This window comes from Chiloscyllium plagiosum, unplaced genomic scaffold (genome assembly GCF_037043375.1).
Source record: "Chiloscyllium plagiosum isolate Xiang-an unplaced genomic scaffold, Cpla_swu_hap1 HiC_scaffold_9, whole genome shotgun sequence".
NCBI classification, from domain to species: domain Eukaryota; kingdom Metazoa; phylum Chordata; class Chondrichthyes; order Orectolobiformes; family Hemiscylliidae; genus Chiloscyllium; species Chiloscyllium plagiosum.
Genome location: NW_028270147.1, coordinates 82,320,317 through 82,340,896, shown reverse-complemented (window position 1 = coordinate 82,340,896; position 20,580 = coordinate 82,320,317). Strand labels below are relative to the sequence as shown.

Genomic DNA, 20,580 nt, shown 5'->3' with positions numbered 1-20,580 from the left:
GATTTTATTCAACAAAAGATCCGTATTAGAATCTGAAAAGCATCAAGATAATCATAGGAAAACTAACCATCTTATTTTGAAAGTCTTAAAAATACATTTCCAAAGCCTGCAGATGCTTCATGCTGCACGTGCAATGCTAATAACATTTTGAAAATGTCATGTTGAAGTACTGATGCACAACAGTGCTGATGCTTAAAGCAATAGTGATCCTCAGCTCTGAAAAAAAACCTATTCTCTTGAAAAAGCAAGTTTGTGAATGATTAATTCTCAGTCTTATGCAATTTTTTTTTCTATTACTGGCCTTAATTAAAACAAAAAAAAACAGTAATGGCTAAAAGTTATGGGAAATGGAACTAGCTAAACTGCTTTTGCTGAGAGCTGGAACAATGGGTAAATGACCTCTTTTTGTGCTGTGAACATTCCAATTCTCTACAGTTAGTATTAAGCGATTAGTAGTGAACACCTAAAATAATAGCTGTGCATTTGTTAAGATTAACATTCAACTCCAAAGATACTCTTGCTGAGCTTTACCTCAGAGCACTTGGAGAAAACAAAGGTGACAAAAAAAAACTGCTACCTATAAATTACTAACCAGGGTGCATTTGTGTCATGTCCATTGGTGGCCTTCCAGACATCATTCGTGGATCCATGTACGACTGCATCATAATCCAACGTGGATCAAATCCCATAGAAGCTAAATGTTGGTGATGAGGTGGGGCTAATGGAGTCTGGTACAAGGGCCTGTGCTGTGGAGGTGGCACAGGAGCTCCAGAAGGCTGAGGCTGAGCTTGAGGTTGAGGTTGAGGTTGGGCTGGAGTTTGAGACTGTGTTTGTTGCTGATGAACACCTGATGGTTGCTGTTGCCATTGTTGTTGCTTCATCATCTGTTCCTAAAAAGAGCAAACTTAATTAAAACACTTTAATGCAACAATGGTTATAATATGTTAATAGTAATTTAGTTGCAACAAACACTTATAAAAATACATATTGACCTGATGTTGTGATTTTAAACTTTGTCCACCCCAGTCTAACACCAGCACTTCCACATCATTTTCATTTTGGTGGTGCTATCAAAACTTAAGGGCAGGCGAGAATTTGCCATTTCATAAAAATAGGTATCCTTATTAGTCAACTTGAAATGCTTACTTCAAACTTGCCTATTTCAAGGTGTACAATTTTATGAACTCAGACAGGCATAAAATAGTCACCGAAGCATAAACAAACATATAGAAAGGAGGGGCAAATTACTGCAGACGCTGGCATCTTTACTGGGAACGAAATATGCTGGGGATTACAAAATGTCAGGCAGCATTCATAGAAAGGAAGCAAGCTAACACTGCGTCCAGATGACTCTTTATCACAGCCAAAGTGAAGCGTGGAGGGGGCAGCATTTATGCTGGGCTGGGGGTGGAGGTCGGGGCTATCTTCAGATTACAATCATCTGAATGTGAGAATTCTAAGAAGAATCTAAGATTGTTTGCTGTATCACATCTCCATAATACTGGACTCCTTTGGCTATAATTCTGTGGGCATGATCTTAACCTCCACAACGAGCTGATGAAGCAGCGGCGCTGTAAAAGCTAGTGCTTCCAAATAAACCTGTTGCATTATCACCTAGTGTTGATTTTTAACTTTATCCACCCCAGTCCAACACCAGCACCTCCAAGTCATGAATGTGAGCATGGCAGAACAATGGTGTATCTAACTGTCAGACTGGAGTAGGGGGAAAAGGAGAGAAGAGACGACATGGTGACAGTGACAGAAAATGTAACAAGCAAAGCTAAAAGGAATGAGTTACAACTCCAGGATTCAAAGTCAAACTGAGACTTACTTGTCAGACATCATTTCCACTTCTGGATCACAATGGCAACAGAGTAACTAATGCATGGCACTAGTAAGCCCTTGATTTAACAGGTGACTAACAACATTAAAAAAAATTAAAATAATGTTGCCTGCTGTGAGATCCACCTTCGTACTAATTCAGCAATCTTTTAATCCATCAGACCTTAAGATGATGATAAAGGCTCTTCAGTCCATTACATCTGCGATACTATTCAATGAGATCAGTGTTGATTGTGTGAACAACTCCACTTTCCTGCCTTTTCTCCAGAATCCTTACTGATTAAAAGTAGACTATCTTAGCCTTGAATGTAATTAATGACCTTGCCTCTACCGTCCTCTGCAGTAAAGAATTCCCCCGATTCAATACTCAGATAGTTTTGCCTGCCTTGAGATTATGCCCTCTGGTCCTAAACTGTGCCACAAGCAGAAACAAATGTTCAGCATCTACCCTGTCAAACCTCCAAAGACTATCACATTTCATGTTCTTCTAAACACCAATAAGTACAGACTCAATCTACTCAATCTCTCCTCATAGGAAAAATCCTTTAATACCAAAGGTCAATCAAGTGAAGCCACTCTGGACTGCCTCTAATTCCTTTCCCTAGGTAGAGGGACCAAAACTATTCACAGTAATCTAGGCATTGTCTCACTAGTTTTTGCATAGTTTCAAAAGACTTCTCTATTTCAAACCCCATTCCCTTAGAAATAAATTGTCAACATCCCATTTGCCTTCCCTATTACTTGCTGAACTTCTACTCTTATTTGTGATTCATGGATGAGTACCCCCAAATCCACCTGTCTCACAGCATTCTTTCTTGATTGACTGAAATAATATTCCTTCCCTCTATTCTTTCTACCAAAATGCACATTGTCACCTTTCCCCAAATTATATTCCAGCTGCTAAGTTTCTATCCACTAAGTTAACCTGTCTGTATCCCACTGTAAACTCTGTCATTCTCATCACTTGCTTCCATGAACTTTTGTCTCATCCACAAACTGAGACAATACATTCACTTTCCTCTCCAGGTCGCTCATTCATATTGTAACTAAATGTGGCCACAGCAATGACCCGATGGCATTGCACTCCATTGATTACAGGTTATCTTGAAAGTGCCCCTCTTATCCTGATTTTGCCTTCTGTTAGCCAATCCTCTATGCATGCTTACGCCATGAGCTCTAAGTAGCCTCATTTGGGGTACCTTAAACGCCTTCTGAAAATCCAAACGTATTACACCTACGGGTTCCCTTTTCTCTCTCCAGGTTCTCACCTCAAGGAAAGAATTGCAACAGATTTGTCAGGCATGATTTCACCTTTATGCAGCCTGCTGATCCTACATATGCATTTCTAAATGCTCTGCCAATGCATCCTTTATATGATGGACACTAACATTTTCACCGACTTTAGCTAACTGGCATATAGCTACCTATTTCCTTGATTCCTTCAATTTTTGAATAAAGGTAATACACTGTTATAGTTGCCCTATCCTATAGGACTTTTCTAGGACCTAAACTTTCTTGGAAGATTACAGTGCATCCCCTTTCATAGTGACTATATATTTTTACTGTTAGCTTGTCATTTGTTCCTTGACTTTTTCATAATTTTGGAATGGTATTAGTGTGCTCAGCTATGAAAAATGAAAATTTTATTCAACTTCCTTGCCATTTCCTGGCTCCCCACTACTATTTCCTAAGCCTCAAGGTTCACTTTGCCCTCTCTTTTCATTTTTATATATTTAAGCAAGTTCTGTCTATTTATATCTTATTTGCTAGCTCATCCTGAAAGTCAACTTTCCTCTAAAGTTTTGGTCATCTTTTGTTGGTTTAAAACTCTCAATTCTCTGGCTTACCAATGCCGTTTTATTTTCTTTCAATTTGATACAATCCTCAATTTCACTATTATCCGTGGTTACTTCTTTCCATGCTTGCTCATCAACAGGCTGATCTGCTAAACTCTTTGTCAGTCCACTTCATCCAGTTCTGCCTTTTGATCCTTTATAATTACCCTTAATTAAGCTTAGCACAGATGCTAACAACTCATGTTTCTCTCTCACTGAATTCTAAATTTTACCATGCCATAGTCACAGTTTCCCCTGGGATCTTCTACACTCAGGTCATGAATTAAATCAACATTTTACTAGATCTAGAAGAGCTTGACCCTAGTTGGATCAGAGTTGACCCACAACATATTTTTCTCCCAAAATGCCAATTCACTTCTTACCTGTTGACGTTGGAATCGAGGTGGTAATGACTTCTGAAACTGCTTTGAATAACCTGTGGGAACAGCAGGTCGTGTTTGGGACCCCAAATCACCATCAGTATCATTTGATGTTGGAATAATCTCCTTCTCATTTAAAGCACTGTCCAGTTGATCATTAGGTGGAGAAATATCATCTGCCAATATAGCAACGTAATGTTGATGTTTAGTTTGTGCATTGTAGGATCAATACTAGGCCTCAATATGAAAACTAACCATATTCATATGGACAGACAAGTTCAGAATATTAACTTAGACTAGAAAAAAATGAACTTGACTCAGTGGATGGCGATTAGAACACCACACTCTGTTTCAGGAGGCTGCAGAAAAGCAAGCAATTAGATTCCTTCACAATTTCGAATGCATAGTAATCTTATATAATAGAATGTCAAGGGAAGATAAAACCCTCCATTGAAAGTGAACAGAATTATTGTGGCGCTTGAAGTAAATTCTGAAGTGCCTAATTACAAAAAGTGTTGGTACTACTAAATATTGTACCACTGAGTCAATTCCAGATTCCTGGCAGCCTTTGCTGAGGAGTTTCTGAAAGGCAAATTGCCCAAAGAACTGCCCATATGTCCAAGCAACATGGACACCACACAGCAAGAAACAAAGATTTCACTGACATTTAAAATCTCTGATCCAACAATAACTTGAACATGTGTAATATTTTTAAGACTGAATCATGCAAGGCACCTCATAGAAATATTATCAAACAAATAGTGACACCAAACCAGAAAGATATTAGAATTTAAAAGGAGACCTCTACATTTAAACTAGTTTTATCTCCCTCATTAGGGAAAACATCCATGCAGCATTCACCGCATCAAGTTTACGCTTCAGTAAGAACACCTCTCATTTTTTCAAACTCTAACAGATAAAGGTTTAACCTACTCAATCTTTGTTCATATGCTCAGGAAATGAGTCAAGCAAACCTTCTGTGAACTGCTCTAAAGCAATTATGCTTTCAAATAAGGAGACTAAAGCTACAGTGTTCAGTAGTGCCTTGTAAAGGTATAAAAAACCTCTTCTGTTTTATTTCCTTTGCAATAAATTCTCATCAATTTCTGCACCTGCATACAGAGGCCTTTCCGTACTTCAGAGTTCTGTAATCTCTGAAAGAGGATACTGCTTTCTATTTTAAAAAAGAATGAACCAAATGTCTGATTAAAAAGCTAGATTTTAACAAATGTCTTATAGAAAGACAGGCAAGGAGGCAGAGGTGTTTAGCAAGAGAGTTAGGGACGAGGCAGCTGAAAGCATTGTGGAGCAACAATTCTGAGGATTTAAAATGAGGGTGAGCAAGAGGCCCAAAACTGGCAAGAAATGACAATGATGGTGATTCATTATTATGCAAGTGAAGAATAGAAGTCCAGAAATTAACTCAAACAAACCTAGAAAATGAACAGAAGAGATAAAATAAAGCATCATGTAGCATGATTGCACAAAAACATACAATAAATAAGCTAAACTTTCCAGTTGGAGGATTTCTAGTCAGAAAGTGCGTTAACAAGCATTGACTCAAATATTGGGATAGAATGCAATCCAGACCTATACTCAATAAGTTTTCAAGCAGGAGCGAAGCAAACCTGAAGCTTCCAATGCACCATGACCATCATTCTTGGATGGCCAATGCACACTTTCACGCCATCCTATATATAAACAGATAACTAAATAAAGCCCAATGTAGATGGGTGCATGAGTAAGAAACAGAACATAGAGAAGATATGATGATTAAGTTCCAGTTACATTTTTATGTAATAGGTGATTAGATTAGATTAGATTACTTACAGTGTGGAAACAGGCCCTTCGGCCCAACAAGTCCACACCGACCCGCCGAAGCGTAACCCACCCAGACCCATTCTCCAACATTTACCCCTTCACCTAAAACTACGGGCAATTTAGCGTGGCCAATTCACCTAACATGCACATTTTTGGATTGTGGGAGGAAACTGGAGCACCCGGAGGAAACCCACGCAGACACAGGGAGAATGTGCAAACTCCACACAGAGAGTCGCCTGAGGCGGGAATTGAACCCGGGTCTCTGGCGATGCGAGGTAGCAGCGCTAACCACTGTGCGCCGTGATCCTTAATGGCATCTCAAAATAACCTAAAATACGCCAGATTATGAGATTTCTCTTCACAAAATCCATAAACTATCACAGTCTCTTGAATACACAATACAACAGGTATATCAACTATTGAGAATTAATTCCAAATCAATAATATTTGACTGCACCAAATGCATAATCCAAACAAATATGAAAATATTCAAGGCCAAAAAATGCATGAAACTAAACAAATCTTTGTACTCATCATTCTTGATCATAGTTATACATGGATCCACAAACTGGCGAGGTCCACCCCAGACTCATCCATTAACAGGTTCCAACAGATCGTGCAGTACTTCTGAGTCCATCAGGTTATATAGGGGATTCCCATCTGTTATCATCTGCAGTTTTATAGGTCTGGATTGCACTCTATCCCAATATTTGAGTCAATGCTTGTTAACATAGTTTCTAACCAGAAATCCTCCAACTGGAAAGTTTAGCTTATTTATCGTATGTGCCCTGATTCCCCATGGATGACAAGGATAAGATGCACATGCAGAAACAAATTAGTTCTCAGAATGCAAGACTGTCTTATCCTTTGTCTTTTAAGTTTCAATTAATTTAAAACTTTTGAATTTGCATTACTGTTAAGCTTTAGGTTACTCCTGTGCATCAAGTTGATGATACATCAGCAGTGAACTAAAATTAAACTTTGGTTAAAATAAAGCACGAAGTGAGAATCTAAACACTGTAGATAATAATTCAGCTTTCCTTAAAATTACTTTCCATGAATTAAGTATCTACATCAGTTTTAATATTGCTCTTACCCTCTGTTTTTTTCAAATCCTCTTCCTGGCCTCTGATGTCATCAGATTCGCTCTGAGGTTCCTCCTGCCTCTGCTCAGTCTCCCTTTCCATTTCATTCTCTTCTTCCTTTTCCCATTCCTCTTCTTGCTCTTGTGCCTGCTCTAGTTCTTGTGCATTTTCCTTTTCTATCTTCTCCTCTTGTCCTTGTTGCTCCTCCTGCTCTTTGTTTTCATGCTCTTTCTCATGGTCCTTCTCCTTTGGCTGTTCTATAATTTTTTCCTGTTCTTGCTCTTTCTCCTGTTGTTTCTCAGTTTCTTTCAATTTCTGATTTTCATTTTCACTTTCTTTCTTTTTAACTTTGTCATTCTCATTGTCCTTTGTATTTTCCTTCTCAATGTCCTTGGTACCTTCTCTTTCAATTCTTTTAATCTTATCCTTCTCCTTTGCATTTTCCTTTCGGTCTTTTGAAAGAGTTCCATATTTTTCATCAAGTTTCTTCAGTTTTGCTGCACAGGCTGCCAAACGTTGCTCCTCCATTCGTCGTTCCTCTTCCTCACGTCGTTTTCTAGCTCTTTCAACTGCTGCAGAAACTTCAGACATTGACGGTTTCCTCCTTTGTCTCCAAGCTTCATCACCATCGCTTGGTAATAAAGGTTTGGTAGGGGCATATTTTGCAGGTCCAATCTGACGAGCTGGAGGTGGCGGATGCTGTGATTTAATTGAAAAGCATAACGAAGGAGTTTTTAAACCAAATTCCTAAAACTGACTTGATACCAAAAGATCTCACTATGCTAAATATAGATATGACACAATATTAACATAATTTTAATACTAAACGCATTACTTTTTTTGTTTTCAAAATACCTGGGGAGCTGGTTTCTGATTGACAGGCGTATTCCCTAGTCCACGCAATTCACGTACCACAGCTTGCACTGCTGTCCGTCCTGCTTCCTAAAGTGTAAACAAATATCAGCCTTTAATCTAAATTTTTACACCCGAAGATCAGAACAATTTAACTTGTCAATGATCCAAATACTTAGACATAGGTGAACAGAACCATAAGTCAGGTGTTTTATCAGAACTGAGGTGACATTTAGGACCAAAATTAGAATACTTTTATTAGAAATTAAACAATTACAAATGAGACCATGCATGTCAGTTACATAGTTTTACCCAAACTTTCCATTTATCTGAAAGGAAAAATTAGGAATATACACTCAGTCACCAAAATCTTTTAGTCTTGTCTTCAGTATTAGAGAGTAAATAATACAATATTATTTACAATCTAAATTCAGGGCACCTTTGGCAGTCTGTATTCAAAACAGGCATATGAATTATTTTTGATTCAGAATAGCACGCTTTTTAAATTTTCATACTGAAAGATTTATTTATGATAAAGAGTGACGTGAAATTTCAAACAGAAATGTACAGAATAACCCAAGTAACAAAGTCAAAACTATGAGGTTAATTTTATAAGTACAGACTAACAGTACTGGAGTTTAACATTTAACATGATTTTCAAAAAAAATGTTTTATGCCATTAAACGAGTGGAAAGAGGAGGAAACACACCTAAAGAAATAAAAAATGCACAAGTCAAGGACATGTAGCTGCTACTTCAATAAACGTTATGCCCAATGAAGTGGGATGCTACAAAACTCTGAAAGGCACTGTGCAAATCCAAGTTTTTCTTTCCAATGTGGATATTATTATTTATATATCAAAGGTGTCACATTGTCATGAGATCTAAATTGAAAGTCTACCTGACGATCAGTCTGGAGGCTTCTGATGGAAGCGATCTTGGTTGGTGACAGTGAGGCTGCCTGCATCGTTGGACTCTCATTTGAAGAAGTTTTATTTCCAGGACACTCATTGATTTCTTTCTGGTCATTAGAACTCTCTGGAGTTTTTGCTCCAAGCTGTTCAGCTCTGCTGACTTGTTCATCCCGGTCATCACTGAAAACAAATTAAAACAGTGAACAGCAGCACTCTCAAAAACATGAGATCACAACATACTAAATCACGGATTAGTTGTTATGCCCATCCATTCCCCTCCAACTGTGCATCTGTTGTAATTTCAGAAACTAGTAACAGCATTTTGATTTTCAGCCAAGATAAATTTTGAACAAGTAACTCCAAAGCAGCTCAACTACATCATTCTGCATGGAAAAATAGAAGGAAAAAACATTTCCAAATTAAAATGCTGAACTGAAAGTTAGCCAATTTCAGTGGATAAATGAAGTTGCCTTATGTGCCACATCTACAGTATACCTTATCCCATTTGCAGAAGATATGGCAGAGTAATGGAAAGTCAAGAGCCCTCAGCGTCAACTTCAGGCCCATGAAAACAGGTCAAACATGGGCAAGACAACCCGAATAGCACCCACCAATGTTCTAATTTTATTAATGATGTTTTGAGTGAGTGATACACCTTGTAAAGTACCAACTGCTCGACCTGAACTCTCAACTCTAACAATAAAAATGGTTTCATTTTATGAAACCTGCTCAATCAAACAGACAGGGAAGGAAGCAAACAAATAAGGAAACAAACAAGCAGATATGTATGTATACTAGTAGAATTGTCGCAAGAAATCTTGAACAATTAACTAACAGGCAGATCTACACCATATCCTGCAGTGGGACTGAATTCCTGCTCCTGTTGCCCAAGCTATTGCTTTTCAGATCAGGAGAACATCAGCAAAAGTAGCCAAATTTGAACTTTAAACAAAGGTTAGAATTTTAGATTTTAATGGCTGCCTTTTAGATATATTGGAAAGATGGAATAACTTCTTTAAAATGTTGTAATTCTTATTACAAGGCAAGTCAATATCTAGCAAACAAATTTGCGGCTTTAGAAATTACACAACAATTAGAAATTAAACCATACCAGATTTCATCATCTTTCTGCGTGGATGTTCCCTCATCCTCATCACTAAAATTTAGTTTCTCTGTATAATCCACCTCAGACTGTGCTCCTGAAATGCAAGAAACATTGAACTGAATGATTTCATTCAAGCCTCAGCTGAAAATTGAACTGCAACATTTTTCCATGTTACCTGCCCAGCCATCATCATTTTCTGTGTCCAGATTATCAAGTTCCTTCAATTCATTTGCACTAATAATGGAGGGTCGCTCATGAAGGTCTTGACACCATTGAGATTGCTGTTGTCTTAAGGAACTACTTTGGTTCCTAACCAATATTGGAAAAAATGGAGAAAAAAAAGTTAGAATATCCAGACTGAGGAACAACATCTGATGAAGAAGACAACGTTTAGGTGTCCTACAGTAACTTAAATCAATAACATACAATGCAAATGAAAACTCATAAGTGCAAAGGGTAGCAGGGTATGGAAGAGAGAAAAGCTGTAGAAATGTTTCAAATACTAAAAACAAAAGTAAAATTTAAGATCTATCAAGAATCCTACATAAAGGGTTGTGTGGCTATTCAGCTGCATGCAACCTGGAAATTAAACAATTACCATTTCTCAGGGCCAGACTAACATGTGAGTCACACAAGGTGATCCTGTGAATCTCCCATCATAGTGCACTCTGAAGGGATTGCCCAGAAAATCAAACTTTCCACTGGGAGGTTATACTATGCTCGGATCCCTCTGAATGTTTCCATTTAAATCAGAAACTTTGGATAGTTCTGATGAAATTACGTAAAATAATCACTCAGGGAAAAGTAATCTATTAGATACATGGTGCACCTCCTTAGTAGTAATTATTATATAGCTCCTACACTTATATCTCCAAAGACACCTCCCCCAGAACACTTGTAGTACTCCAAACCCTGAACTGACACTTCACACCTGCAATCTTTAAATTTTCAAAATATCGCAGGTGACTGATGGAAAAAAAAAAGAGGACAGTCTACCTTCCTCTGAAAGCTCTTATGGTGCACAAAGCTGTCAGAATGAAAGTACAGCTCTGTATTTCTGAAGAAACCATGAGCAGAATCCTACCTCAAAACTGCAGAGCTCCCTTCTTTCAAATAAAGAGTCAGAATGGCACCTGCATGAGACCACCCTTTCTCATGAAAACCCAGACCAATGCTTCCTGCCCTCTGTTCTATTTGTTTTTAGCTCAGTTGTGTACAATAAGGCAATATAGATGTTTGCATTAAATTAACTGACAAAAAAAATTTCCAAAAGCAGAAAACCTACATCAACCCATGAAAGCATAAAGTTATTTTGTAAACAATGCGAGAGACCTGAGCAAACAGCAGTATACATCACTTAAGCATAAATAATCATATCTTATAGCATACATACTTGATATTTGGTGCAGGATATGATAGACGATGTGGTATTTGCATTTTAGAGGAGTTAGACATCTAAAAGTTGAGAGAAAAAAAAAATTGATCCACTATTTTAATTTATAAATTAGAATAGACAAATTATTTTCTTCACAAATTCCATTTCACTTCCCTTCATAAATTCACTAGTTCAGATGCACTTCAGTAACACACACAGGTTTAAATGTAGACTTCAAAAATGAGTTGCATTTACCCAACGCCTCGCAAATTTGGTAAAATATGCCACGGTATTTAACAGAAAGTTAATCAGACGTCACCCAACCTCAAAACGTTCACATGAGGCTAAATGGGAAGTAGTGGTGGAGTTGTTTGCGTGCGCACATGGTATGCAGAATCCCAAGGCTGAGCTGACGTTTAAGGATATGGGTTACCGTTACGTGTCATTCAAGGCAAATTATTAAGAGATTCACCTTTTGTATTAGATTCAACATAGTCTCAAGGCAGATAATTGACTGAATAATACGCTAACTTGGTAGACATTTATTAACAGTAATTTGATCATAACCACTCTGCAGAGGATGGTTTCTTCAGATAACTGATCAAACCATTCTGCCTTATCAGCTGCCCATCAATTATATTCATTTTCCAAATATCACTTTAAAAATAAGCCTACTTCAGCATCAATACTCCCTCTGAGACAGAAATGCTAGCTTCTAGAGGAGCAATGCCACCTATTCAGGTAGATGACCGAAATGATGTCATGTCCCTTTTTGAAAAGGTTGTTAATCCTCATATCCTGAACAAAATTCATCCTTGAAACACTAAAATAATGCTCATTTTTCTTACTGCTTTTTGTACACCACCTGAAAGGAGGCTGTGGGGATGGGGCACGCATGAAGGAGGTGGGGACAAGAGATGACAAGTTGATATAGGTCAACAGCTAACATATTGATAAAGAAGACTGCCACAGAGAAAGTGCTAGCTAGTTATGATGACTGACAGTTAATTGTAAAACTTTGATTAAAGTTTAAAGCAGGCAGGATCGATGCGACACAAGGTACATAGGATGGACGGTTCAAATTTTGGCAGATTATGTCAAATAGCACATCCTTTCAGCCATTCACAACAAGGGACCAACTGTACCCAAACAAATACAGAAAGTGCTGGAGAAATCTGTGGACAGAAAGACTCAAATGTGGAGTCCAGTGACTGACCCTTGAAAAAACAGAACATTGGACTTGAAATCTCCACAAATGCTCCCAGACCTGCTGAGTTTCTCCAGCAATTTGTTTTTGCTTTCTGGTTTCCAGCATCCTTTGTTTTACAGCACCTATACCCAACCAGCCCACACAAAATACACAAGTATCTAATACTCGATGTTATTTCACAATTGGACAACATTTGTAACATAAACCTGATTGTGCAATAGCTTATACTGACAGCCAAATTAGGATTATCAGTTGGGCTCATAGTATGGAGCACTTGATTGCACTAGCAACTGTACACATGGGTATCGTTCTCAACAGAAAGAACACCTTAGCTCTCCATCTATTTTAAAATTGGTTTCACTCATTCTCAGGATCATCTGTTAAGCTAATCAGACATCTACATGGTGTGACATTTAACAATTTGGCAGTCATAGCTTTTCAGCAATACTCAAGGTCTGTACTATCAAACAACTAAAAAAGACCAATACTTACATAAGGTGGCATTAATCCTCTAAATTGTGGTGCAGGTGGAATAATCAGCTGTCCATTTATCTTAGAGAGTGGTAATGTTGCCTTTTCCCGTCCATCCCGTTTGTCAATAGCTTTGTCACCCAGTTCTGATGTACCAGTCCCTCCATCTTCTAAATTACAAGGCTTGCCATCTTGATCCAGACATCCAGGCATTATGGGAAGAGATTTCCCTCCATCTCGCCAACTAGTAACATCTGTAGAGTGCAATAAAGATTAACACATTTATATATTAGAGTTTCCTGCTGGATCACTCAGTAGCAGCATATGATCCCCACTGGATATGCCATCCAAAACATAAATGTTACTTGCCTACTGCTTTTCAGGTTCAAAATGTATATTGGCATATATCTGGATTCATTTGGAAAATCAATATAGATTCTCTCTCTCCCTAATATTTAATTATCTTAACTGTTCTGATGGCTTCATCCAAATGATTAAATTCAAATATTTTTGTTGCTCAGGTCCTTCCAAAACCATCTCATTTAAGATTATAGAGGCTGTTCAATGAGATGAAGATTAAACGTTACCGCCCCAGAGCAGAACCCCAATTCATGGCATGCTGTGGTTAGGGAGCATTAAGTTTTTGTTAAAGGTTGATAAGTCTGGAAATCCAAAATGGAATAAACCCACAACTCTACTGGTCTGAACACCAAAACAAAGCTTATTATACGCATTGACTCAGATGTTTACAGCACAGGTGGTAGTGATTTGGCACACCATGTCCGTCTGATCAAAGATCTGACAGTAATAATCCCACTTGGCAGCTTTTGGCCTACAACCCTGGAGTCTATGGTAATGTTTCAAGGTCAAAGGCCATTGCAGTATCTAATTTGAACTGGTCAACACTTTTTAACATCAATGCCTCAAGGCAGCTAGATTAGCACCTCCCTTTTTAAAACAATGCTCTTGTATACTGGTTTTAAATGTACATACTTTTAAATATCCTCCAGTTCTGCTCTTCCAGACCAGATGAAACAGTCCTGCATGGTATGCATTAGTGACCCCTGTTTTGCTTTTATTGTCATCACAATTCTACACGTACTGTCAAGGTGCTCTTTCACAAAACCAATTTCCTCTTCTCCAGTGAGAACATTCACAATTCAAGTGATAAGACTACTTCTTCCTCTTGCTATTAAATAGATTTCATAACTGGTGATAATGCTTCAGTGAAAGCCTGCACCACGAAAATGTTAACCAATTAAGTTTCTCAATGTCGTTTATCCTGAAGCACATCAATTCATGTATTCACACTAAATGTATTGGTCAAGGGTCTGCTCCTTCCACCAGTCTGTCTCTGCCCAAAGAGAACATTATTTTACTCAATATAAATTATACAAGACATAAGAAATAGGTGGAGATGATTATAATTTGAGGAGAAAGTGAGGTCTGCAGATGCTGGAGATCAGAGCTGAAAATGTGTTGCTGGAAAAGCGCAGCAGGTCAGGCAGCATCCAAGGAACAGGAGAATCGACGTTTTGGGCATAAGCCATTATCATTTGGCCTCTCCAGTCTAGTCCACCACTCAATAAGATCATGACTGAACTTTACCTCCATTTTCTCACCTTAACCCATGTCTAGATTCTTTTCATAACCAAAAGACTAATTAGTCTTAATCATGACTACACTCATTGAAATTCACTACCATCAAGAACTGAGGATGTACAAAGAGTTGCAATGATGTAAAAATACCTTATCTCAGATCCAAATATCCAACCCATTAGGACAAGACCATGGCAGCTAGTTCAGGTGAAACAGTTTTGCAGCATCTAAACTGTGGAGTCCCATTTCTGAACTGTGTGTATTTCAATACAATTACACCTCTTTATTTCGAGCACCAGACAACAGATGCCCATTCTACTCTAGTTGCCATACTTTGCGTCATTCATAAACTGCAAATTTATACAGCTGCATTAAAGCTCATAAGGAAAGCATTTGGCCCAATATTGCTTCTTGTGAGACCTCACTCCAGTCATCATGGAGTGTGAAAAATGCACTATTCGGGTGAGATAAAGTAATCTCAGAGGAGTCCCTGCATGGAGTACAAACATCAACATATACCAGTTTAGCAGAATGACTTGTTTTGTGGTATAATTTCCATGTAACCCTACACAAAATAATTGCTACTTCACATGTTAATGTGTTCAAAATTAGGCGACCAGGTGGCATTCTGACAAACTCCAATTCAAAAATCTTTATTGGGTACACGATATGGCCTTGCAAGTTACTATGAAAGTATGCTTACTCAGTCTCAAATCTAAACAAACTTTAATGCAAATGAACATTTGCTTGGTCTTTACCAGGTTAAGTCAAAGTTCTTACAGGGTCTGGTGCAAAGCTCTTCTTCTTGACCCTTGGATAAATGCCCTGCTTCACTAACTTTTCTCATGCAACGATTCCTTTGCACAATAGTTACTCTCATGACATGTTCCCCTACCCAGTTGTGACAAGCACTCATTTCCTAACAGATTCTCTTTCCAACGATACAGCCCTCACTGTGTCTTAAGATTTCTAAGCACCTGTCATAAAGATAAAACTTAAAATATGGTGCTGTTCGTATTAGTAAATGGAGCAAAGAGGTGAAGGACAAATGGAGGTCAAAACCTTTCATTGAGCACCAGGCCTTAAATTTGCATTTTTCCTCACATCTGATGCCACAATATGCCCATATAATCGACACTTATAAACAGAGGAAAAGGTCAGGAGTATAGCAACAGACTATTCATAAAGAAAATTACCTTTCAATGCACATAGATTTAGATACAAGCAGTTGTTTTGATTATTTTCTTCCATCACTATCAATAGTAGAAAGGTACTTTTCTCTCATTACCAAAATAATGGATTTCAGCCACATTATCAATGCTGAACAATGTCCATGCTTTCCCATGCTTTTCTTTTGAAACTTTAATCTATAATTCAGAGCTAAGCTTACAGCAATTAATGACCGAAAACAAAATCCTAAGGATTAAGAGTGAAACAAAGTTATGTTTTGTGTTATGTAATATTTTACGTTACTGGCCACTGGTCAGAACTGATGAAAGATCACAAACTTGAAATGACAACTTTCTCCACAGATGTTGCCCGACATTGAGTATTTCCAACTTTTTCTGTTTTATTTCAAAATTGCAGCTTGCACGATATTTTACTTTTGCAATTTAAGAATTGTTCTTGACTTACAATCGGGGAATTATGGGTGAATGAGATAGTGACTGAGACCCATAAGTTATGTCTTAGAAGATGCAAATACAGCAACGTTAATGGCTAAAATTAGGGAAGGTGAAATCTAAAGTTTGCTGTGGTGGTTGTGGGATTTCAGATTACATTGACCAGATATACTTTTTCAATGTTGTAGCCTGGAACCATGAATACTGATAGGTCGAGGCCAAAGTTTCTGGCCATCATAAGGTAAACCAAGCATCTCTCCTGCTCTTACCACCCACCAATCACGTACATTGGAAATGATTGCAACTTAATACCTAAAGTTCTCTGAACACACCTCCAATGGGCAAGACCTGGCATAGGACTTGAACCCAGAGCTTCTGGCTTAGAGAAAGAGATGGTACCCACTGTACCATAAGACCACCTCGACACAGGCTTAGGTGGGATTCCTGAATTCATGTCTCCATAACATCAGAAAAAGAATCCTTTTCTACTGATGAAGAAAAGAACAATGGGAACAACTATAAAATTAGAACTAGGCCATTCAGGAGAAAATCTAGCAAGTGCTTTGCTACACAAGAGCTGATGAAATTTAAAACTCTGTCATATTGCTGTGGGCAACAGATTTTCCAGATACAAGTCAAAAACTTTCATTAGAATACAAGACAACGAAGGGTCTGGTTCCATGCTGTACATCTCTATGACTCTATGAATAGCCAATACAGTCTCTTGAGCCTACTCTACCATTCAGTATGATCATGATTGATGATCTACTTCACTCCAGTTTCTGAACAACTCCCTGTACCTCGACTCTCAAGATCAAAGATCAGTCACAACCTTGGTCATACTTAATGATGGAGCATCCACACCCATTTGGGTAAAGCATTCCAAAAATTCACAATCCTCTGAGTTAAGAAATTTTTCACCTCAGCATAAACAATCAATGTGTCTTGAAAAGATTTGTAGCTGAGGTTGAGGTTCTGGATGTAGATTTGCTCGCTGAGCTGGAAGGTTCATTTTCAGATGTTTTGTCACCATACGAAGCAACCATTAGACCACAAGACATAGGAGTGGAAGGAAGGCCATTCAGCCCAGAGTCTGCTCCACCAGTTAATCTTGGCTGATAAGACATTTCAACTCCACTTACCTGCACTCTCCCCATAGCCCTTAATTCCTTGCAAGATCAAGAATTTATCAATCTCTGCCTTGAAGACATTAAATGTCCTGGCTTCCGCTGCCCACCACTCTGCAGCTGAAGAAATGTCTCATTTCTGTTGTAAACTAACCCCCTCTAATTCTAAGGCTGTGCCCACGGGTCCTAGTCTCCCTGCCCAATGGAAACAACTTCCCAGTATCCACCCTTGCTAAGCCATGCATTATCTTCTAAGTTTCTATTAGATCTCCCCTCAAACTTCTAAACACAAATGAATACAATCCCAGAATCCTCAGCCTAACACTCCAGGAATCAGCCGTGTGAATCTCCTCTGGACACACTCCTGCACCAGTATGCCCTTCTTGAAATGTGAGGCCCAAAATTGGTCTCAGTATCCTGAGCTTTATAAAGTCCCAGAAGCGCATCACTGCTTTTATATTCCAACCCCCTTAAGATAAATGACAACATTACATTCTCTTTCTTAATCATGGACCCAACCTGCAAGTTAATCTTTAGAGAATCCTGGGCTAGCACTCCCACATCCCTTTGTACTTTAGCTTTATGAATTTTCTCACCATTTAGAAAATAATCCGTGCCTGTATTATTTTTTCCAAAGTGCAAGACCTTGCATTTGCTCATGTTGAATTTCATCAGCCATTTCGTGGACCACTCCTACACTGTTTAAACCTTTCTGCCATCAGTGAGCCTCCGGATGAAACACTGGTGGTATGGCCCCCTTTCTATTTATGGGTTTAGATTTCCTTGAGTTGGTGACGTCATTTCCTGTGGCGATGCCATTTCCAGTTCTTCACCTCAGGGCGTAGTTAGAATGCCATGCTTCTTGAAATTCTCGTTCGTGTCTGTTTGGCTTCTCCTAGGATAGATGTGTCATCCCAGTCGAAGTGGTATCCTTCCTCATCTGTATGTAAGGATACTAGTGAGAGTGGGTCATTTTTTTTGTGGCTAGTTTTCTGCCTGTTTGTCCAAGTTCTTGCAAAGTATTTTGGAAATAACATCAATTTTGCTTGTTTTCTGTACAGGGTCTTTCAAGTTCATTAAGCTGCTTTTTTTTGTGTTGGTGGGGTTGTACGCTACCACGATGTCAAGGGGTCTGAGTAGTCAGACAGTCATTTCTGAGATGTCTTTGATGTAGGGGAGAGTGGCTAGGGTTTCTGGACGCATTTTGCCTGCTTGTTGGGGGTTTGTTGCTGAGAAATCGGCAGACTGTGTTCATTGGGTACCCATTCTTTTTGAATACACTGTATAGGTGATTTTCTTCTGCTCTTCGTTGCTCTTCCGTGCTGCAGTGTGTGGTGGCTCATTGAGATAATGTTCTAATGCAACTTCATTCTTGGGTGTTGGGATGATTGCTTCTGTAGTTGAGTATTTGGTCAGTATGTATTGTTTCCTTTAGATGCTGGTTTGAAGTTTCCCATTGGCTGTTCGCTCTACTGCAACATCTGGAATGGCAGTTTGTTGTGGTTTTCCTCCACTTTAGTGAATTTTATGCCAGTAAGGGTGTTATTGATGGTCTTGAAGGTTTCCTCTAATTTGTTTTGTTTAGTGACGATAAAGGCATCACCCATGTAGTGGACCCAAAGTTTGCGTTGGATGGTTGGCAGAGTTGTTTGTTGAGTCTCTGCATCACTGTCTCTGCTAAGAACCCTGATATCGGAGATCCCATGGGTGTTCTGTTGGTTTGTCTGTAGGTTTTGTTGTTGACAATACATCCACCCAAGGACAAGCCAAACAGAGACACGCACAAGAATTCCTAGAAGCACGGCATTCCAACCAGAACTCTATCAACAAACAGACTGACTTGGATCCCATGTATCACCCCCTGAGAAAAAGAACAGGAAGTGACTTCACCAGCCCAAGGAAACTTAAATGCAAATAGAAACCAATGTTTCATCCAGAGGTTCACTGACGTTACCTAGTATGGCAATGAAACTCTGAAAACAAATCCCTAAACGATCAACCTCTTATTCAGAGATTGTGGCTCTGTTCTCCAGCCAGGAGAAATGACCTTTCAGTGCCTATTCTATCAAACCTCTTACGAATCTCATATTACAATAAGATTACATCATTCTTCCAAGCTCAAAGGAATGAGCTCAATTTACACATTCTATCATAAGAAACTGTCTTATCCTAGGAACCAAATAATCCATTGTACTGCTTCCAAGGTCTCCTTCCTTAGTGTGGTCAGTGCTCCAAACATAATCTCATGAAATCCCTATATAGTTGTAGCTAAGTATCTCTGCTCTGATACTCCAGACCCCATGCAATAAATTATTTATATAAGAACTAGGAGCAGGAGTATGCCATCCAGCACTCGAGCCTGCTCTGCCATTCAATAAGATCACGACTGATCTTTTCATGGACTCAGATCTACTCACCCTTGCTCTCACTGTATTCCTTAATTCCTCTATTATTCAAAAACATGCCTACCTTAGCTTTAAAACGTTTACTGAAGTAGCGTCAACTACTTCACTATAGGCAATGAATTCCATAGATTAACAACTCTCTGGGTGAAGTTCTTTCTCAATTCAGTCCTAAATCGGCTCCCTCTATGCCCTCTAGTCCTAATTTCACCCACCACTGGAAACATCCTCTCTACTTCTACATTATCTATTCCCTTCATAATTTTATATGTTTCTATAAGATCCTGCTTCCCCCTCCCCCCCACCAATTCTTCTGAATTCCAATGAATATAATCCCAATCTACACAGTCTCTCCTCGTAAACCAATCCCCTCAACTCCAGAATCAACCTAGTGAACCTTAGGCAACATTACCAAGGAATATGGATCAAATACAAGTAAATATTGTTACACAAAGATTTGATGAGCTAGCTCAATGTGAAGGTAGATTGGTGAGCCTCAATGGCATTTTTCTATTTGTTCTCACAATGACACTGCTCTTTAATTTTGGTCCAATACTAGTAATAAGAATTTAATTAAGTTTCAACAGTTTAATATATCCAGCCAATAGCAATAGCTATCAAAATTTATGACCGCTCCATATTAATATCTAGTACATGAGATAATGCTACTACAATTGTCTGAAAGAAACCAAGATGATGGAAAGTTGCAAATGAAAGACTCAAGAAATGGTAATGTAGCTTAAAAAAAATGTTAAACGGAACACCTACTTGGTGGACGCAAGTTAGGTCCAGGTCCAACAGCCTCATCTGGCAATTCCTTTTGATCTCCGGCTGCCTGCAGGCTAGGGAACTCATGCTGGAAGTGACTGTTTAAACACTGGATTCCTGAAATGAAACAGATTAAAAGTAACTGAATAAATATCCCTGATCATATATTTCTA

General features: G+C 38.6%; 1 protein-coding gene across 10 annotated transcripts in view; it reads right to left on the bottom strand.

Moving 5' to 3' along the window:
• Positions 1 to 20,580, bottom strand: part of prrc2c (proline-rich coiled-coil 2C) — an 83,637-nt gene that overhangs the window by 43,486 nt on the left and 19,571 nt on the right. For all 10 annotated transcript variants that reach the window (XM_043699862.2, XM_043699868.2, XM_043699867.2 and 7 more), the window contains 10 exons: positions 20,408 to 20,524; positions 12,911 to 13,143; positions 11,227 to 11,288; positions 10,009 to 10,142; positions 9,840 to 9,927; positions 8,716 to 8,908; positions 7,819 to 7,905; positions 6,975 to 7,662; positions 4,061 to 4,233; positions 593 to 890 (listed from right to left, as the gene is read on the bottom strand). In XM_043699862.2, the coding sequence (XP_043555797.2) occupies positions 593 to 890; positions 4,061 to 4,233; positions 6,975 to 7,662; positions 7,819 to 7,905; positions 8,716 to 8,908; positions 9,840 to 9,927; positions 10,009 to 10,142; positions 11,227 to 11,288; positions 12,911 to 13,143; positions 20,408 to 20,524 (2,073 nt within the window). The remainder of the gene's footprint in view (positions 1 to 592; positions 891 to 4,060; positions 4,234 to 6,974; positions 7,663 to 7,818; positions 7,906 to 8,715; positions 8,909 to 9,839; positions 9,928 to 10,008; positions 10,143 to 11,226; positions 11,289 to 12,910; positions 13,144 to 20,407; positions 20,525 to 20,580) is intronic.